The sequence below is a fragment of the Acipenser ruthenus genome, chromosome 56 (assembly GCF_902713425.1).
Source record: "Acipenser ruthenus chromosome 56, fAciRut3.2 maternal haplotype, whole genome shotgun sequence".
Taxonomy (NCBI): Eukaryota; Metazoa; Chordata; class Actinopteri; order Acipenseriformes; family Acipenseridae; genus Acipenser; species Acipenser ruthenus.
This window is the reverse complement of record NC_081244.1, coordinates 5569982-5591408: the sequence shown is the minus strand read 5'-3', so window position 1 is coordinate 5591408 and position 21427 is coordinate 5569982. Positions and strand designations below refer to the sequence as shown.

General features: G+C 45.0%; 1 protein-coding gene across 2 annotated transcripts in view; it reads right to left on the bottom strand.

Moving 5' to 3' along the window:
* LOC117404390 (GRIP1-associated protein 1) overlaps window positions 1-21427 on the bottom strand; it is a 36279-nt gene that overhangs the window by 11220 nt on the left and 3632 nt on the right. The window contains exons 5-26 of one of the 2 annotated variants that reach the window (XM_059017327.1): window positions 21098-21205; window positions 19903-20059; window positions 18675-18832; window positions 18522-18570; window positions 17838-17908; window positions 16795-16842; window positions 16626-16657; window positions 15799-15846; window positions 15127-15226; window positions 14746-14823; window positions 12802-12894; window positions 12298-12432; window positions 11428-11523; window positions 10848-11060; window positions 10426-10539; window positions 10139-10216; window positions 9620-9715; window positions 8953-9009; window positions 7410-7509; window positions 3096-3226; window positions 1724-1840; window positions 1289-1382 (exon numbers count right to left, since the gene is read on the bottom strand). In XM_059017327.1, coding sequence (XP_058873310.1) covers window positions 1289-1382; window positions 1724-1840; window positions 3096-3226; window positions 7410-7509; window positions 8953-9009; window positions 9620-9715; window positions 10139-10216; window positions 10426-10539; window positions 10848-11060; window positions 11428-11523; window positions 12298-12432; window positions 12802-12894; window positions 14746-14823; window positions 15127-15226; window positions 15799-15846; window positions 16626-16657; window positions 16795-16842; window positions 17838-17908; window positions 18522-18570; window positions 18675-18832; window positions 19903-20059; window positions 21098-21205 — 2173 coding nt within the window. The remainder of the gene's footprint in view (window positions 1-1288; window positions 1383-1723; window positions 1841-3095; window positions 3227-7409; window positions 7510-8952; window positions 9010-9619; window positions 9716-10138; window positions 10217-10425; window positions 10540-10847; window positions 11061-11427; window positions 11524-12297; window positions 12433-12801; window positions 12895-14745; window positions 14824-15126; window positions 15227-15798; window positions 15847-16625; window positions 16658-16794; window positions 16843-17837; window positions 17909-18521; window positions 18571-18674; window positions 18833-19902; window positions 20060-21097; window positions 21206-21427) is intronic. The other variant, XM_059017328.1, reaches the window with a different exon arrangement.

The window sequence follows — 21427 nt, the reverse complement described above, 5'->3', positions numbered from 1 at the left end:
AGACATTTCAGAGGGCTTATGACATACATATCAGGGTCTGTTGTATATTACCGTATAATTATCTATACAATGAAAACACGCTGTTCCCAAAATTACACAGGGCTCTTATTCCTTTCCAAAAAGTCTCCTGTCTGCAGTGGATTATTTAAGAGTCATAAAATATTCATTGCTTTAGTGAAGCAGCAATTCGAGCCATACCAGCAAAAACTTCTCCTCCTCCATCTCTTTCTCTCTGCCCGTTTCCTCTCTCCACAGCCTCATAGACCTTTCTGTATCTTTTTTTCTACACTCGAAACCATCCATCAAAACCAGAATCCCTTGGACAAAGAACAACCTCAATAACAGTAATAACCCATAAAAACCAAGGGAGTTAACAAACAGTAGCTTCATTTTACAGTTAACTGTCACTTTTTTTTTTATTTAGTGGTGGCCAATTATTTTGTATCGTTTTCTCCCCAATTTAGTAAATGTCCAATTATTTTTAGGCTCAGCTCACCGCTACCACCCCTGCGCTGACTCGGGAGGGGCGAAGATGAACACACGCTGTCCTCCGAAGCGTGTGCCGTCAGCCGCCCGCTTCTTTACACTCTGCAGACTCACCGTGCAGCCGCCTCAGAGCTACAGCGTCGGAGGACAACGCAGCTCTGGGCAGCTTACAAGCTTCAACACACCTCTACAGGCTTTACTCTTCTCAAAATCAGTGCACTGATAGTGTCAGGATTATTACCCACATTGTCAAACAGGGAACACAGCGATAACGACCCATGATGTGGTACGGAACAGAAAAGCCAGAGCACTCCTTATGTTTTTTTTCTTCCTGTAGTGATTTAGAGGACATATCTCAAACCCCAGTGCACTAGAGCGGACATTTTGAAAAGAGCTCTGAAACAGACTTTAAAGTTATAAGCGTAAAAAACCGTCAGGATGCGAACAATGAAAATAAAAATGACAGGTCCGTTATTTAAACAGTTGTAGCAACACGTGGGGAGATTTTTCTGAACTGCCAACTCCTTTTAAAATTACAAAGACTAACCCTTCTCTAGACCTCAAATGCATTGAAGAGGTTAACAGTTTGAACACTTTACAAAACAGTGAGTTTCAAATCACAGGTATGGAAAGAAAACTCCTACCATTCTGGTTTACTGCCAGCTTGACTTGCCACGGGGTGCACAGGTAACAAGCTCAGGTGTGTCTTATTATTAAACTCATAATGAAACCAGGAATGGATCACACTGCTATGCAATGGGAGTCTTATTAGCAGCCCTGAAGCAACAGACAGGTAACGTACCTATTCTGCTGTCCATGACGTACGTCTCGATGATGGCGCTTTTGTTGCAGATATCATCCGCCATTGATGAACAGCTCACCTCCAGATGTTTCACCTGAAACAGTAAGATGGTCAGGTGACTGGTATTCAAACCTGAACCTGGAAGGAAACTCGCTTGATATCTGCAAACCAATGGCTATCTTGGTAAGTTTCCATTTCTTTAGCGAGCCCATGTGTTTCAGTGGTGGAGACGCCCCTATATTAATGATGTTGCGAGCCCATGTGTTTCAGTGGTGGAGACGCCCCTATATTAATGATGTTGCGAGCCCATGTGTTTCAGTGGTGTAGACGCCCCTATATTAATGATGTTGCGAGCCCATGTGTTTCAGTGGTGTAGACGCCCCTATATTAATGATGTTGCGAGCCCATGTGTTTCAGTGGTGTAGACGGATCTACCTTCTCCTCAAGCATCCACTTCTCCTGCTGCACTTCAGCCAGCCTCTGAAACAGCTCCCCCACCTCATCATCGGACAGCTCTGCAGGGCGCTGAGATTGGGGGCTGCCTGTGTTCGACTGGAGAGGGAGAGGGAGAGGGAGAGGAGAGAGAGAGAGAGAGAGAGAGAGAGAGAGAGAGAGAGAGAGAGAGAGAGAGAGAGAGAGAGAGAGAGAGAAGAGAGAGAGAGCAATTAAATCAGCCAGTATAAAACATATGCTGCTATAGTTAAATAGTTTAATAGTTAAACAAAAAGGCACGACTTGCATTCAATGTAGAATGATTAATTAAAAAAAAGACAAAGGACTTGAGTTTTTAACTGAAAAGACGACGCGTTGCATCCGCTGTCCATTTAACATTGTAATAATAATTTAAAAAAACAACATATTTTAAACATGTCATTTCTATCTGAACTGTGGTTGTTCATTATAGTTTACATTTTTATGCTCAAAGCTAAGCATTTTAATTAATCTCACAAATCCTGACTAATTTAACTACTGTACTAAATTCAGCTTCTTTTCATATAATCCAAACGCAACATACTTTGAAACAAAAGGTAATAGGCAGATTTAATATTGGCATTTTTTTGAAATTGTTACGCATAACATAAAAGGTATCCTGTGTTCTTGTCACTTTTTAGTGAAAGAAAAAATGCATCGACTCACCACTGAAGCAACTAATGGTATATCCACACTCAAGGTTTTAATGCAAACCAAAGGGAGACTTCAAACTGGGTTCTAATTTGATGCCTCGATTCACCAATATGTAATCAAAGCTCGGGAAATTTAAGGGCAGATGATCAATGACCGATGCACTGATTAATTGCTGCCCCGCTAAAACTATGTGAACATAATTTCAATCTTTTACTTAACATCATGTAAATCAAAGAAACTACAAAATGATATCGCAAGAAAACTTCTAGTAGTACAGTAGTATTTCATGTTAGATTTTGAACTAATTATGTAATAGCAGCAGTGTGGAGTAGTGGTTAGGGCTCTGGACTCTTGACCGGAGGGTCGTGGGTTCAATCCCAGGTGGGGGGGACACTGCTGCTGTACCCCTGAGCAAGGTACTTTACCTAGATTGCTCCAGTAAAAACCCAACTGTATACAATTGTATGTAAAAATAAGGTGTAAAAAATAATGTAATTGTATGTAAAATATGTGTGATATCTTTCAACAATTGTAAGTCGCCCTGGATAAGGGCGTCTGCTAAGAAATAAATAATAATAATAATAATAATAATAATAATAATAATAATAATAATAATAATACCAGAAAATAATAATGTAAGAAAATTGATTCCGCCCCCAGTGGCCAGAAGAGGGTACTGCACCTTGCTGCTGCTCTGTGCTGCAGTTCCTTCCTTCATCATCTCCCGGTAGCTGAAGGAGGAGATGCTGCTGCTGTCTCCTGTCTGCGTGTGGCTGGGAGAGCTGATTTCAGACAGGACAAACTCCTCCAGACCTGACATCACAGAAGCAGAGTGTGAGAGACAGGGAGGGGGGCTGCACTAGAACCCCGATCACAGCATATACTCTGCTTTTATTATAGCTAACCATGGCTTGCTGTGTTTTTTTTTTTAATATGCTTTACCATACCTCTCCGTGCGGGGATAGCAATAAGACTCCCACTGCACGGTGGTTTGATCCATTCCTCGTTTCACTATGCAGGCATGGAAATAAGACTCATACTGCGTAGCAGTTTCACCCATTCCAGGTTTTGTTGCCCGCTTGATTAGCCACGATGATTTATTGATTCCATTAGAAAGTAAAGTTTTAGAAGGAGCAAATGCATAAATAAAGCGCGTGTATATCACCCTGCAAATATGAGTCTCTATCTGAAACGTGGGGGAGAGATGTTCTTCTGTGCAGTAGACTGTGTGTGTGATTCATTTTCATTTGTACATTGCCTTCGGTCACAAGAGAAAATATATCATTCCACGTAAAGGCAACTAGGCTGATCCCAGGGAGTATGAATCTACAGTGTGGGGGGGTCAGGATGTGGGGTCCCTAATACCTGCTGCACAGGGAGAGTGAATCTGCAGTGTGGGGGTCCTAATACCTGCTGCACAGGGAGAGTGAATCTATCATTTTTAAAAGGCTGCATTCCACTGTTAACTAATCCACTGGTGTCCTACTCTAAAATGACTGGAACTCCACTTTTCAGAGAGCAGCCATTGCATTTTAAGGAGTCTGAATTATAGATGCCTCTAAGAAGATAACCTGGCTGTGCCAAGAAGGCAGTGCTAGAAAACTCAGCTAGTCCGGGCCGACCTCAGATCCCTGAGGCAGCCTTTGGGAATCCATAAAATATTCACTGATTCATCTTTGGGCCTGTCATAAGAACAGAAAGAAAGAAAGCGCTGGGCTGCATTGTGGAAGGCAGCGGGTTTGAGGAGCTCAGTGGTTAGATAAAGAAAGCGCTGGGCTGCAGTGTGGAAGGCAGCGGGTTTGAGGAGCTCAGTGGTTAGATAAAGAAAGCGCTGGGCTGCAGTGTGGAAGGCAGCGGGTTTGAGGAGCTCAGTGGTTAGATAAAGAAAGCGCTGGGCTGCAGTGTGGAAGGCAGCGGGTTTGAGGAGCTGTGGTTAGATAAAGAAAGCGCTGGGCTGCAGTGTGGAAGGCAGCGGGTTTGAGGAGCTCATTGTTGGAGCTGTTTTCCTATTTGCAGTCTGTGATACATTTTCAAACCACAGGAGAAGAGACTCTTATCAATATTGCAAGTGGCTCTTTGCTCAATATGCTCAGTGAAAACTACGATCACTCACTCACACACACACACACACACAAGTACACTGAAAAGAGCTCACACACACAATGTGTCTTTGTACAGTTGGTATTTTTTAACTTATTACAATGTTTGCAATCATCCCCAGTGGTTCTCGCTACAGTTATTTGTGTATTTTCTCTTGAATTTGTAAAGCACAGAGAGGGATGGTAAAGCATAGGGAAGCATTGTAAAGCACAGAGAGGTCTGGTAAAGCATAGGGAAGCATTGTAAAGCACAGATAGGTCTGGTAAAGCATAGGGAAGCATTGCAAAGCACAGAGAGGTCTGGTAAAGCATAGGGAAGCATTGCAAAGCACAGAGAGGTCTGGTAAAGCATAGGGAAGCATTGTAAAGCACAGAGAGGTCTGGTAAAGCATAGGGAAGCACTGTAAAGCACAGAGAGGTGTGGTAAAGCATAGGGAAACATTGTAAAGCACAGAGAGGGATGGTAAAGCATATTCAAACCATAGCAAAACTCTGGGTATGGCTTGTGGGGTTAGATTTATACATGTGTGAATGTTAAAGTCTGTATTATAAGATTGTGTGTATGTAATTTAAAAATGTAATAGAATATAAATCAAAAAAGAACCACTGAAAAAGCATGGGAAATGTAAAAAAAAAATAAAAAAAAATCATGAAATGACATCTGAAGCAGAATGATAAGAGGTCAGAAAATGGATTTGAAAATGCTTGGGTAATCACAACTTTAAAATGTTGGCGTCTGATTTTATGCAACGCTTGCTGTATCCGAGCTTGTGATATCTAGGTAGGTCACACTGACACGACTATCAGAGAGATAGACACAATCACAGGCCATTATCAGTGGGGAGAGAGAGAGAGGGGAGAAGAGAAACGAGAGCTGCCATCGATTGACAGGGCACACGCGCCTCTCTCTCTCTCTCTCTGCAGCCTTTTCAAGGGCAACTAAACTAAGCCTTTTTGAATGAGGAATGTGTGACTGCTGAATTTGATGTCAACGTCTGTCTTGTGACACGCAAACCAAGTCTCCAAGAAACAGGGCCTTTTTTTGCTGGTTTAAAATTGAAAAAACGGCGCATTTGATTTGACCTTCATATTTACTAAGAGCTCAGAGCTGCATGAGTCGCTTATTCAGTGATCTGATTATTCGGAGCGAGCCCTCTACAGAAATCAGGGGCTGATAATCCGGTGAGGGTTATTGGTGTAGATTGGGGTGTGATTTATCATTCCAAGTGAAGGCTGGGTGTTCTCACCGCCAGTCTTAAGAAAAGCAACGATCATCACAAACAAACCGAAGCAGCTGTTTTTTCGTATAGAAAGTCATTGACACTCTGAGTGAGAGATCTACACCCTCAGCGTAATTGTAAGTGTTGCTTATCGGTCCCAGTGGGGGACTTATAATATAACACGCTGATGTCTGTTTTCAGTTGTTACTGAAGGATCGGGTACAGAACAGAGGCTCCCATCTTTTATTACTGCTACATTAGTTACACACATTAGGTACCCTAGTTTCACAAACTCTTTTTTAAGTGCTTTAATTAAAATCACACAGTTCATGCAGTCAGCACTGCGCAAAAGGCTGTAACTCAGCTATCTGATTTTCATCGCTTTTCTCAAGCCAGGAATGGCACAAATGTTGGTTAACTGCCTGCATTTTTATCCCCACTAATTAGGAAAAACTTGGATCAAATTGTGATGAAATGCAGAATGAACATGCTGTCATTGCAAGAAGTTGTTCTACATACTGTAAATCAGACTTTTTTTTTATTATTGTTTTAAATTTAGAATGTCCAATAATTTTTTTCCCCCTTCACCGTAGCATTCCCCCGCACAGCTGCTCAGGAGAGCTGAAGGTTCAGCGAGCGTCCTCCGATCCCAAAACCGAGCCAGCTTCCTATTCCACACCCAGGAACTCGAGAGCGGACGTCAGCGAGCTACCGCCCTCTAGAGGACAAGCCCTGCAGGTGTCCGCTCTGAGCTCGCTGGGCGCCTGGCCGGTAGGGTTTGCTGCAGCACGATGAGGAGAGGTTTTGTCTCCCTATCCCACGTATATAGAAAACTACAAAGCGGTGTGTAATTCAGTATGTTAACAAGGGAACATTATTCAGCAGCTTTCATTGGACTCTATGAAGCTGAGGGAGTTCATTCTATATAGAGGGGGTGGAATTCAATATGTTAACAAGGGAACATTATTCAGCAGCTTTCATTGGACTCTATGAAGCTGAGGGAGTTCATTCTATATAGAGGGTGTGGAATTCAATATGTTAACAAGGGAACATTATTCAGCAGCTTTCATTGGACTCTATGAAGCTGAGTGGGTTCATTCTATATAGAGGGTGTGGAATTCAATATGTTAACAAGGGAACATTATTCAGCAGCTTTCATTGGACTCTATGAAGCTGAGTGAGTTCATTCTATATAGAGGGTGTGGAATTCAATATGTTAACAAGGGAACATTATTCAGCAGCTTTCATTGGACTCTATGAAGCTGAGGGAGTTCATTCTATATAGAGGGTGTGTGATTCAATATGTTAACAAGGGAACATTATTCAGCAGCTTTCATTGGACTCTATGAAGCTGAGGGAGTTCATTCTATATAGAGGGTGTGTGATTCAATATGTTAACAAGGTAACATTATTCAACAGGTTTCATTCAACTTTATGAAGCAAAGTTAGTTAATCCTATAGGGATGATGCTAAACTTTTGGCCACAGCTATATGTTTGACTAAACCCTGTGCACTGTACATACAGTGTATTGTACATAGGAGCACCCTTGTTTTGTTTGTAACTTTCTACAGTGCTCTGGGGTGCTACGGCGCGAAGGGAGGGTGCTATGTAAAAATGCATCTGTATTGTATCGCAATGTGTCTCAGGGGTATGGCGCAGACAGATAAATGCTGTACCTGTCCTGGCTTTGGTGTTGGTTAAGATCTCCTGCAGTCTCTCCTGTAGCTTGTCAGCTCGCTTTCTCTCCAGATGAAGCTGTCTCTTAAGATCTTTAAGCTGGGGGGAGGCGGAGAGGGAAGGGAGGTGCAGGCAAGGGGGAGAGGGGAGAGGGGAGAGGGAGAGAATTAGCACCAGGGTTGTGGTCAATTCCTGTTTTTCATTTTTCACTACCATTTACTTTTTTAAAATCATTTCCCAGTTCCAGTTCCCATCTAATCATTTCCAAAACATCACTGATGACTTTTGAGGAGGCTGTGTGGTCCAGTGGTTAAAGAAACGGGCTTGTAACCAGGAGGTCCCCGGTTCAAATCCCACCTCAGCCACTGACTCATTGTGTGACCCTGAGCAAGTCACTTCACCTCCTTGTGCTCCGTCTTTCGGGTGAGACGTAATTGTAAGCGACTCTGCAGCTGATGCATAGTTCACACACCCTAGTCTCTGTAAGTCGCCTTGGATAAAGGCGTCTGCTAAATAAACAAATAATAATAATTTGCAATTAGCTGCATTCTGTCAAAATGTGCTTCTAACAAGTGGCAACAAATTACTTCAATTGAAGTCACTGTTAGTTCAATTAAATTTGCTTCAAATGAAAGCAGTTGAACAACCACAACCATTATCATGTCTTTAAAATAGAAATTCCCATTCCTTCGAAGGACCTGAAAACTGATTTTAAATTGGAATTGAAATATCGGAACACCCTGACAAGCACGAGAACAAAACATTTCAGAACCTCTGAAACATCAAATCACATACCAGAAACCAAAGATCCCACCTCCAGCACAATTTGAAAGCTACCTATGATTGTGTAGTACACTGAAAACTACATCGCTAAAAACATGTGCTTCTTTCACAACTGCACATTTGAGACCTATACAGTGAATAAAAATGCATGAAACTATTTTATCTTGAACTACTGTAATAGCAACTGCCAAGGACTATATTCATTTTATTTTTGGTGACTGATCGATCACTGGACAGACGTTTTACCTGCAGACTGATAGACAGACAGACATTTTCCATCTCGTGTTTTGTCGATACTGCTAACATTTTAAATCCTGCAGGGAGATGGGTCAATAGCTGTCCTAACGTTGTAAATCAATAGACTACTCCAGACAATTAATTTATGTCTCCGAAACAAGTATTGTGTGTTGTGTTGTTAATCCCAAAAGTGACAATAAGAGACTCCTCAAAAAACTGTGTTTCTACTGCCTGGCACACTGAGGCTTCAGTTGTCCACAGCCAGCTACCCAAATGAAAAGAGCGTTTCAGGTGGTTTTTATATCCCAAATCCTGGCTAACCTCAGAATGCTGTGTGTTGAAGGAACTGGCAGTAACCACAGGCTCATTACAAATACAAAGGAATCTGGTTAAGAAAAGCCAAAACAAACAGCCAGGTTTTGTCGTTGTGTTTTATCAGGAATAAAACACACACACACATAAAAAAAATTAACCGTGGAGAGGCTCTGTGTCGTGGTCATGGAAACGGGGTAACAGACTTACCGCTGAACTGCCCTTCTTCTCCAGGATCCTCTGTCCGTCCACAGTGTCCTTGATTTCCTACATCAAAACAAGAACTTGTCTTACAGGGAGGCTCTGAACAGCCTCCCTCAGTGCTGGTGGAGCAGAGAAAGAGAAAGGGAGGCTCTTATACTCTCTGAACAGCCTCCCTCTGCTCTGCATTGGTGGAGCAGAGAAAGAGAAAGGAAGGCTCTTCTATTCTCTGAACAGCCTCCCTCTGCTCTGTGCTGGTGGAGCAGAGAAAGAGAAAGGCAGACTCTTCTACTCTCTGAACAGCCTCCCTCTGCTCTGTGCTGGTGGAGCAGAGAAAGAGAAAGGGAGGCTCTTATACTCTCTGAACAGCCTCCCTCTGTACTGGTGGAGCAGAGAAAGAGAAAGGGAGGCTCTTATACTCTCTGAACAGCCTCCCTCTGTACTGGTGGTGCAGAGAAAGAGAAAGGGAGGCTCTTATACTCTCTGAACAGCCTCCCTCTGCTCTGCATTGGTGGAGCAGAGAAAGAGAAAGGGAGGCTCTTCTACTCTCTGAACAGCCTCCCTCTGCTCTGTGCTGGTGGAGCAGAGAAAGAGAAAGGGAGGCTCTTCTATTCTCTGAACAGCCTCCCTCTGCGCTGGTGGAGCAGATAAAGAGAAATGGGAAAGAAATTCGTACCTGCTTGAGATTGGAGATGGTGGTCACTTGATCATCCCTCTCTTTCTCTACCTCTCCCATCTGCTGTTTTGCTCTCTCTATCTCACCATCCTTCACCTAGGAAAAGGGAGAAAAGAGAGACAGTTATATATAATATATACAGTCGTGTGCAAATTTACTAGAACACCTCACTGAACTCACTCAGCTTCAAATCCAACCACTGGAACTGAAAATCTTGGAACGTTGTCAAAATAGGCTAAATTAATGATTGTCTAATTGAATTGATGCAATTCACTTCGATACAAAGTGGTCTAACATTGTCACACACGAGTGCCTGTTGTTTCTACATCACTGATTACTGACTGGAAATTGAAATTCTCACACCTAGAGGTGCTTTCATGCAAGCAGGTATATAAATGACACATAAACTTGCACCCAACTGTATAATAAATTCAATGTCATTATAATGTGAAGTGAATCTATACAGGAGCACATTATTTCAGAGAGCTGTGTAACGCCCAGCCTCGGATCTAGACACACCAGTAGCTGTGCAGTGTACACTTCATGCAGATTTCTGATCTCTTCTTGCTTTTGCAGTAAATTCTTCTCGATGGTTTCCTGCAAGAGGAGAGAAGGGATGCCAGAACTGGATCAGTTCAATTAAACTAATTACAGCTCACAAAATAATTCAACATAGAAAAAAACCATAACATTTTTTTTTTTTTTTTTTTTTTAATACACAGCGCATCAATGACCCCTGGTGGCCGCGTGCTGTAACTGCGCTAGTTTTTGAATGGCCCGGGTAAGTGAGTGGCTGCAGTCCCTACCTCTGCCTCTTGGAGTCTGCGCTCAAACCAGCCCTTGGTCCCCTCCATGGACTGGATCTGCAGCTTCAGCTCCTCCACTGTCTGCTGCAGCCCCTCCAGCTCCCTGCTCCGCGCCTGAAACACAGCAGAGGCACAGATCTCACTCTCTCGCTGTGCTCCTCTCTCCCTCCTCACCCTCTCCTCTCGGAGCTGTGCTCCTCTCTCACCCTCTCCTCTCGGAGCTGTGCTCCTCTCTCCCTCCTCACCCTCTCCTCTCGGAGCTGTGCTCCTCTCTCTCCCTCTCCTCTCAGAGCTGTGCTCGGATCTCCTCTCTACCCTCTCCTGTTGGAGCTGTGCTCCTGTCTCTCTCCCTCCTCTCCCTCTCCTCTCGGAGCTGTGCTCCTCTCTCACCCTCTCCTCTCGGAGCTGTGCTCCTCTCTCACCCTCTCCTCTCGGAGCTGTGCTCGGATCTCCTCCTCAGTCCTGTGCTTCTCCTCGTGCAGTCCCCTCAGCTCCCTCTCGTATTTGGCCCGGATGCTCAGCACCTCTTTCTCGTGCTGCAGCCTCACGTCGCTCATCTCCTCTTTGTGTCTCGACTTCTCCTGCGCCGTCCCGATCGCCATCTCATCCAGCATGGCTTTGCGCTTGTCTGCAGTCTGACAACCAGAGAGAGGCCGAGAGAAAGAGTCATCAGTACACCCAGACTGGGTATGGCATCACCCTGGCGTGGGGCATGTTCTCCTGGCATGCTCTTGTAGATCTCGTCGATACTTGACCACGCTGGATACAATAAGCTACTAACAACCAAACGAGCAAGATGGGCCGAATGGCCTCCTCTCGTTTGTAAACTTTCTTATGTTCTTATGTTCTTAATTTCTCTCGTCTGACTCGGTGTTTTACCTGACAAAACTGTTTTGGAAGCAGCAGTTTCCTTCTGTACAGCGCTAGCCTGTGCTGTGAATAGTGCTGAATACGAAAAAGCTGCTCAATGCTAGAAATCTTGACTTTTTTTTTTAATGGTACCTTGCACATTTCCTCCAATTCTTGCTGTACTTTTTCCTTCTCTTGCCCCAGCTCTGTCAACTGTTCCAGTAAACGGCCACTTGCTCGAGTCGCCTCCTAGAAACACACACAGAGAACACAGGATTAACAGCAGCTAATGCAATAATGGCATCTTACCCGTTGTGCTGTTACATTCGCCACCTATTGCACTGGGAACCATTAGCAGCAATTATTAATTAATTAATTAATTAAGTAAGTCACTTAGCAGACACTTTTAGCCAAAGCGACTTAGAGACTAGGGGGTGAACTACGCATCATCAACAGCTGCTGCTGCAGAGTCACTTCCAATAGGAGCTCGTTTGTTTTACGTCTCATCCGAAGGGCGGAGCACAAGGAGGTGAAGTTGCTGAGGGTCGCGCACAGTGCCGGAGCTGGGATTTGAACCTGGAACCTTCGCTGAGAGTCTAGATCTCGCATTGAGAATGTCATTGACTTTCAAAGCGTTTAAACCATAGCAGGTCCTATACCTTATTTAAGTTTTAGAAATCTGAAAACTTTTTGTGTGAACACTAGGAGTTTGAGAAGTTGCCCTGACCTAACTTTGAAAAAAAAAAAACAAAAAAAAAAAACACATGCATTATAAAATAGATTTATAAGAGAGGAAACTGAACATGGTTCAACTGCACACACAGTGACTGAAGCTTTTTGCACTGTCGTTTTGCACTGTCATCTTCATCAGCATTTTCAGCCTTCTTAAAAGAAGTGGTTTGCAATAGAAGATGTTCCTAATGCTCGTTTCATTGCATCAAGAGGACCAGCGACTGAATCAGACAGGCGTGCGGGAGATGGGAGTCATGTGACTTCGCTTGACTATTCTGCGACACCACAAACCTGGATCTGGGAGTGGAGATCGTCTTTCTGGGCCAGGTAGTTCTCCTGTTCTTCCCGATGCTGCTGAAGCTCCACAGTCAAAGCCATGTTCTGGTCTCGGAGGAGACTCATCTCCTGGGTTTTTGTAGTCTGGATCTGACGAACACACAAAGACAACACGGAGCTCATCAGTTCATCCCTCGCTACAGAACAGCTCACTATACTGAGAACTGTATTGACCGATTCCAGTGGTCCGTCTGTAAAAATATTGCAGGTATATCAGTGTGTCTAATAAAATCAATCAGTTTCAATCAGCCCTGTTCAGTTGCAGCCTGTGTGAATGAGGTCCATCTGTTAACAGAGGGGATCCTACAGGTTCGGATATCACAGGTTCTGCTGTACAGATATGGCTAAAAGTTTTGCATCACCCTGTAACTAATTTTGTTTCAGAAAGTCGAAACCTGCTGAAAAATGTTACGTTTTCATACTGAATTGGTAGCCAGGTCTTGGGTGAGGGTGCAGTACCTGTTCTAGAGCTGCTAGGTTAGTCCGGAGCGCATCGTTCTCAGTGAGGATGCTCTCCGCTTGCTCCTGACTCTCTGCGCTCTGACACGCTACCTGCAGCACAATGTCACACACACAGGGAGAGGGAGGAGGAGAGAGAGAGACAGGGAGGAGGAGAGAGAGACAGGGAGGAGGAGAGAGATGGAGGAGAGAAAGAGAGAGACAGGGAGGAAGAGAGAGAGACAGGGAGGAGGAAAGACAGGGAGGAAAACAGAGATGGAGGAGAGAGAGAGAGAGAGAGAGAGAGAGAGAGAGAGAGAGAGAGACAGGGAGGAGGAGGAGAGAGAGAGACAGGGAGGAGGAGAGAGAGACAGGGAGGAAAACAGATGGAGGAGAGAGAGAGAGAGAGAGAGAGAGAGAGAGAGAGAGAGACAGGGAGGAGGAGGAGGAGAGAGAGAGAGGCAAGGGAGAGGGACAGGGAGAGACAGAGACAAAGAGGAGGAGGAGGGAGAGAGAGGGGGAGGGAGAGACAGGGAGGAGGAAGAGACAAGGAGGAGGAGAGAGGGAGGAGGAAGGAGAGAGGCAGGCAGGAGAGAGGGACAGGGATGAGGAGGGAGACAGAAAGGGGCAGGGGAGAGAGAGAGAGAGAAAGAGAGACAGGGAGGAGGAGAGAGAGAGGGAGACAAGGAGGAGGAGAGAGGGAGGAGGAAGGAGAGAGAGACAGGGAGGAGGAGAGGGAGAGGGAGACAGGGAGGAGGAAGGAGAGAAAGAGAGGGGCAGGGAAGAGGGACAGGGAGAGAGACGGAGACAGGAAGAGAGAAGGACAGGGAGGAGGGAGAAATAGGGAGGAGGGAGAGGAAGGAGAGAGAAAGAAAGATGGAGGAAGAGAGAAAAAGTGAGTGGGGAAAGAAAGGGTAAGAGAAAAGCGGAGAGCAAGGGGGAGGAGGACAGAAGGGGGGGGAGGGATAGGAGAAGCAGAGGGGCGAAAAAACCAGACAGGAAGAGAAGGTGGGTATTAGCACAGGAAAGAATAGACAGACAGACACCATGATAAAGAATCATTTCAGAGAGCCGTCGACACAGCACTGTGCCGTTACTGCATTACCTCTGTGGCGAACGATTCATTTAACATAGCAATTCAAAAAGCAGTTTATAGACATCAAATGTAAAGTTTTGAAAGAAACACATATCTGGTACTTCACTAGGGTAAAATAAATCTGTTTTTGCAAGCTCTGCTTTTAGCTGCTTGTTTAATTTGGTGGGTGAAATTGTCCCCACCCCTTCAACGCCTTCTTAACCAACCAGCTGCTTCTTCTAATGACTGACATGCTTTGCAGCCAGTAACCCTAAAGACACTGCTAAAGTGAACTGAACTAGGAAATTAAACAGTGACGAAAATGAAACTTTCTTGAACACAGTGCAGTACCGACATATAAAGATTTAAATTGAAAGTTATGTAAGTTACCCTCCTATAGGGGTCACAGCCAACAAATGAATGCCATTACCTCTTGTGAAAATCTAACTAACCCTACGTAATGCTGGCTATCAGGCATTTTGTTGAAAATGAATGTTAGCTATGGTTTGTCTCTTTCAAAACAGCCCATTTGAAAACTATACAGCAAACGGTTTAAGAAGCAGGTCAGAGACTTCTTCCACGGCCACCACAATCCCTGGATCCAACCGAGCACGTGTGGGATGAACTTTAACGCCAACCCGATCCTCTGCCTACCTCACCAACTGGCTGAACAGATCCCTCGAGAGACCCCCCAGCACCTTGTGGAGTCTGCGCCACCACCACGAGCAAGGTGGTGATCGGGGCAAACGGTGGGCCAATCCGACATTAGATTCTGGTTCTAATAAAATGGCCAGGCAGTTTAAGTCAAGATAGGTAAGAGTTCAGAAAGCCAGGACTGGGTCTCCGCTAGTTTAGGGGGTGTTGTTGGAATGGGGGTCTGGTATTGATACCTGTTCTTTGAGGGACTGTAGGGCCATCTCATGATCCCTCTGCTTAGTTTGGAGCTGTTCTTTCAATTCACTGATGATCTGCAAGAGAGACACAGGCCATCAGCCACACAGTAAAGTACCATTATAGTACTTACAGCTAATAGATTCCAGTAAGTCTGATCGAATCTGCATTGCCCTCACTTCATAGAGCTCGGATTTTCCTATAAGAAAGAGCCATGTCTGTAAACTCAATCAATGTGTACCAGTTATACAGCCTCTTAGTTAATTGTGTGCTGCTAGAATCGTTACCTGATTGGTTGGATGCTGGTGGAACTGGTACCTGATTGGTTGGGTGCTGGTGGAACTGGTACCTGATTGGTTGGGTGCTGGTGGAACTGGTACCTGATTGGTTGCCTGCAGGTCCGCTTGGAGTTTCTGGTTGCGGATATTTACTGACTTCAGCTCCTCTTCCTTCTTCTGCTGAATCTCATCGATTTTAGTCCTAAAAAAAGAAATGAACAGGGCGAGTCATAATTCACACAACACTGCCGGCTCATCGAGAAGACTGGAGCGTACGTGGAGGATGATACGCAAAGAAAAAACGTCTGTGACAGAGACGCTCTGCGACGCACCGTTTGGCCACCAGAGGGCTGTTCAATAATGTCAACATCTAAGTAGAATTGAAAATCAATGCAAAACAACGATGCAAAACAACGTTTGCGTGAATTATGAATCACCCTGCAGATCTGCAGATGCTGACAATGGTTGAAGTATATTAGAGTGACAGATATACAAATTGAGGTGCACACCATTCAGTGCTTCCACCACACATTTCCATACAGGTTACTGAATTTGTATAATGAAAAATTAAGTTAGGAACAAGTTGGGTATTTTAACGTAGGCAGGTTTTTACAGCAATATACTTAAGAAAACACTGTAACAGTTACCCTCTACAATGTCATCTGTTACACGAACATGTGAACTCACAAAGTCATAAACTCACACTGGGGCTACACGCTAACACTCCAGGTGTTTGTGTCTCTATTTTAAATCAACATTTTAATAATCCTTTACCTGCTGTCAGTGTATAAGGTCTCCTTTTCAGTTTGCAAACGCAGAAAGCTAAAAGAGAAAATGCGCAAAAAAAATGAGTTATACACCTTGTCACATATTTATTTATCTAACCAGGAGATTTACCCATTGAGACCGAGGCATCGTTTACAAGGGGGTCCTGGAAAACAATGTACAAAGAACACACAGACATGGGGTTCACACTTAATCAGCAGCACTCAGAGATCCCAACAGAACAAATGAAGACGTGGATCTACTTGTTAATGTGGACTGAAGGAGGAGAAGCCCTTGCATTTGATTATTATTTATTTCTTAGCTGACGCCCTTATCCAGGGCGACTTACAATTGTTACAAGATACCACATTATTTGTACATACAATTACCCATTTATACAGTTGGGTTTTTTACTGGAGCAATCTAGGTAAAGTACCTTGCTCAAGGATACAACAGCAGTGTCACCACCAGGGATTGAACCCACGACCCTCCGGTCAAGAGTCCAGAGCCCTAACCACTACTCCACACTTTAAGATGAAGCTACATCCACTTAATGAATTCACTTAGCTGTCCTTCCTTCACTTTTACAACCGAGTACCAATTAACGGCAATTAACTTCTGCACAGTGTTCTAAAAGCCGATTAGAAGCCGTACCGCCATACGGGGGTCACTGATTGGTACTTAGTTGTAAAGGTGAAGGAAGGACAGCGTTTCTTGCTTTGAAATCATTATGTTAACGATGGGATTTGTTTAAAAGCAGCTGGTAAATACTTCTTAAAAAGGCAGGAGTAGGGGTAGCAGAACACTCCTAAAAAAGCAGAAGACCAGACCCCTACCTTTCCTGTTTTTTCTTCAGCTTCTCAGACAGCTACAAAAGAAATAAAAAGGAATTAGGAACGCAGGATTGATTCACTCAAGCTGTGAGAAGCCAAGTTGACCACTTTTACTGAGAATGCCTACAGTACTTCACAATAGTTTGAAGAAAGAGAAGACACACTGTGATACCTTGTTGATCTCTTCCTGAAGTTTGGATGAATCAGTGTGTGCGGCAGACTGGAAGAGAAAGACTGGGTGGGTTATTTGTCATTTGGATTCAGACTGTGCTGTTAAATGCTTAGTGTGTATCCACCTGACTTTTCAGTGCCAAACTGCACATTTGAGATGCTATATATATATATATATATATATATATATATATATATATATATATATATATAAACACATACACTGAGCATCAAAAGAAATATATCACTGTTATAACACATTTATTTTCGAAAAAAAATAAGGTATGTAAATGATGGACATTGACGAAATGTTTTTCTTTTTAATCGCTCGATCATTCATCCTTGACCACGACGCGCTTGAGTGACTGTGACTGAAGCATATGCACTTAATCACCTAATCAGTGAGACAGCTGATTGGACGCTGGATGTGGAGTGATTTCAGCTGTTGAATTGCAAGCTTGAATAAAAGCAATAAAGAAAATCACAGAAAAAAAAAACCAACATGCCACGTCTGTCAAGAGAGCAGCGCCTTCGTGCGATCGGCATGTTGGAGGCTGGACTCGGGCAGCGTGCTGTGGCTCGCCGTCTTGGGTGCTCACAGCCAGCGATTTCAAACCTGGCGAGCCGGTATAACCAGACACACTCTGTCAATGACAGAGCCATGAACTGGGAGACCAAGAGTCACAACACCTGCCCGAGATCGACAGATCATTCCGCAGCATCCTCGTGATGTCAATGGTTAATCAGCACGATAAAAAGTCACTGTGCCTGCTCTGAAACAGAGTTTGTCACTTTTTGATCACATCTTGGGAATTTTATCCAAATATAAAAGTGATATGTTTCTTTTGATGCTCAGTATATATACCGAATATTTATGGAATTATTCTGTAAGCCACAAATACCTGGAAAAATAATACAACAAATATCTATAATTTAATGTTATGCGTTTGAAAGAAGCACTTTATTTTAATCAAATTATGTGAAGTTCCTGTTTAATTAATACAGCAGGAGAGATCACACTTTGCATGGCAGCCGCACGCTTACCTCCAGTGACTGCAGCTGTTCTTTCAGCAGTCTCTTCTCCTCTCTCTCGGTCTGCAGCTGCAACTCTATCTCTGTCAATACAGACACACATTGCAAACATTTTTGGGGTGTGCTACCACCCTCAGATTGTTATCAGTGCACCCCTAGCTATTTTTAAAGGCCCTACTACAGGGATGGCAATAAGACTCCTATTGCACAGCAGTTTCACCCATTCCAGGTTTTACTATGATCTTGGTTAGCTGCAGTGTGTAGGCAACAAGCTCAGGTGTGTCTTAAACTCCTAGTACAATCAGGGATGGCTTAAACTGCTATGCAATGGAGTCTTATTTCCATCCTTGCTACTATTAGACCTTACTAATTTCACTGAGAAAATCATAGAATGCAGCTTGAGGCTGTATCAAGAATATGTGTAAAACAGTGTGCTATTGAAACAGGTAGGTCTATATTTTCCCCTATGGGTAAATTGCTGGCAAATTGCCCTCTCCATATTAAATGTATTATATTTGCCCACAGTGAAAAATCAGACTCATAATGTTCACTGGACACCACCCGGATTGGAACTGAATTGAGAGAATCATAGAATACAGCCATGTACCCATTATTAAGACAGTAGCTCAAAACAGGATGCTTAATTAGTTGTTCAGCTTTAAATTCAGAGCCATACTGTAGGACTGAGACACTTACCGCTCAGCTTTTTGAGACTCTGCTCCAGTTTTGCAGACTTCAGCTCAATCTGCAAATAGAGAGACACACAGTGAGGGACGCCTATAGAAAAGTAGGCAGTAAGTGAAGGTGTTCTGTTTAAAGCTCTGTGAAAAGTGGCCCCTTTTCTCTGACCTGCTCTGGGATCTCTCCTTCCTCCTGGTTGTCTGTCTGTCCCGGGACCCCCTCTGCGTGCGTCTGTCCGTCTGGGTGGTCTGTGTGGGACACCCTCAGTCCGTTCACCTCGGCCCCTCTCCTTGCCTGGACGTCCCTCTCATAGCGCTCCTGCAGGGCTACGAATGCAGAGCAGGGTTAGAGAGACTCACATTCAGGGTACAACGACTACTACAACAATCGAAGTTAATTGAATAAACCTGCGATCCCCTGACTGTGTGACTCACCCTACACACCACGCGGCCGTGCCTTTACCAGGGGAGACCCTCGGGGACCCCTGCGCTCCCGACTGTGTGACTCCTCCCTGCACACCACGCGGCCGTGCCTTTACCAGGGGAGACCCTCGGGGACCCCTGCGCTCCCCTGACTGTGTGACTCCCCCCTGCACACCACGCGGCCGTGCCTTTACCAGGGGAGACCCTCGGGGACCCCTGCGCTCCCCTGACTGTGTGACTCCCCCCTGCACACCACGCGGCCGTGCCTTTACCAGGGGAGACCCTTGGGGACCCCTGCGCTCCCCTGACTGTGTGACTCCCCCCTGCACACCACGCGGCCGTGCCTTTACCAGGGGAGACCCTCGGGGACCCCTGCACTCCCGACTGTGTGACTCCCCCCTGTACACCACGCGGCCGTGCCTTTACCAGGGGAGACCCTCGGGGACCCCTGCGCTCCCCTGACTGTGTGACTCCCCCCTGCACACCACGTGGCCGTGCCTTTACCAGGGGAGACCCTCGGTGACCCTTGTGCTCCCCTGACTGTGTGACTCCCCCCTGCACACCACGCGGCCGTGCCTTTACCAGGGGAGACCCTTGGGGGACCCTGCGCTCCCCTGACTGTGTGACTCCCCCCCCCGGCCGTGCCTTTACCAGGGGAGATGCTCCCCTGACTGTGTGACTCCCCCTGGGCACCACGCGGCCGTGCCTTTACCAGGGTAGACCATCGGGGACCCCTATTGTTTTAAAATGTCATTTATATTCAGAAATAGAAAAATAAACTTAAATTCAATAACAAACGTTCTGATTTCAAAAGCAGAGTGGCAAACGTTTATAAGGGTATATCTGCCTGTTACAGTATGAAGTTCAGAAATATTATTGTTAATATTGTTTCGAACAAGAACCTGAGACAAAACAAGGTGAGTGATTTATGAAATATTTCTGAAAATGAAGGATCCCTGATATCCTGAACTCACCATCCATGTTCTTCTGGAGGGCGGAGTTTTCAGCTTGGAGGCGGAGCAGCTCCCCATCTACTGGACTGGAGGCGGGGCTTACTGCTACTGGCCCCGCCCCCTGCCCCACCCTTAACTGTTGATTCTCCTGCTCTAGCTCTTCAATCTGAGAACACAGCTGAGAGAGGAGAGAGAGAGAGAGAGTGAGGGAGAGGAGAGAGGAAAGGACAGGAGAGAGAGCAACAGCGAGAGAGAGAGCGAGAGAGAGAGCGAGAGAGAGAGGAGAGAGCGAGAGGAGAGAGCGAGAGGAGAGAGCGAGAGCGAGAGAGGAGAGCGAGAGAGGAGAGAGCGAGAGAGGAGAGAGAGAGCGGAGAGCGAGAGAGAGCGGAGAGCGAGAGAGAGCGGAGAGCGAGAGAGAGAGGAGAGCGAGAGAGAGGAGAGAGCGAGAGAGAGAGCGAGAGAGAGGAGAGAGCGAGAGAGAGGAGAGAGCGAGAGAGAGGAGAGAGCGAGAGAGAGGAGAGAGCGAGAGAGAGAGGAGAGAGCGAGAGAGAGAGGAGAGAGCGAGAGAGAGGAGAGAGCGAGAGAGAGGAGAGAGCGAGAGGGGAGAGAGAGAGAGCGAGAGAGAGGAGAGAGCGAGAGAGAGAGCAGTAGTGTATAGAATACTATAGATACTGTACATAGTTTAGCCCTTAATTTACACAGAAACCACAGATTGCTGTTCCAGCAATTATTTACTGCCTAATGCCATTCGTATGCAAAAAAAGTAAGGATGAAATGTGTTAATCGCTAGTGTGCACACTGAAACAGTGGTAGTAATTTGATATTGCAGCTGGTGGATATGTTTGCATGTGAGGCTGCTGCCAGGCTAGATCAGGACCATGGAGAGTTCCTAGCTGTGAAGGGGGTGGGACAAAAAAATAAATAAAAAATAGAAACTCGCAATATGTAGCACAAACTTTGTAACGTCTCGATCTGGGAAAGATCATTCAAAACCGCAGCGCAATCTAGCTGTATTGGAAAGATAATGAATCCCAAAAGCAGACCACTAAACTAATTTTATATAGTGCCTTTGCAAGATAGAAAATCAGATTTTATAGGTTATGCAAATTCTAACAGCACCCTTCAGTTTAATTGGCCACCTCAACGATCAGACCACACTCTTTGAGATCGTGTCTGTACTGTCGGTACACGGCTGCGTTCTATGATTCTCTGGTACCTTGGAGAGCTCTTGCATAAGGGTGCTGTTCTGCAGTCTGAAGTCCTCCTCCTGGCTGTGCAGCTTCCCCAGCAGCATCTCATTCTCACAGAGCAGAGCATCCACCTCCTTTAGGAACACAGAACAAAGAAAGCTGCTGAATAATGTTCCCTTGTTAACATATTGAATTCCACCCCCTCTATATAGAATGAACTCACTCAGCTTCATAGAGTCCAATGAAAGCTGCTGAATAATGTTCCCTTGTTAACATATTGAATCACACACCCTCTATATAGAATGAACTCACTCAGCTTCATAGAGTTCAATGAAAGCTGCTGAATAATGTTCCCT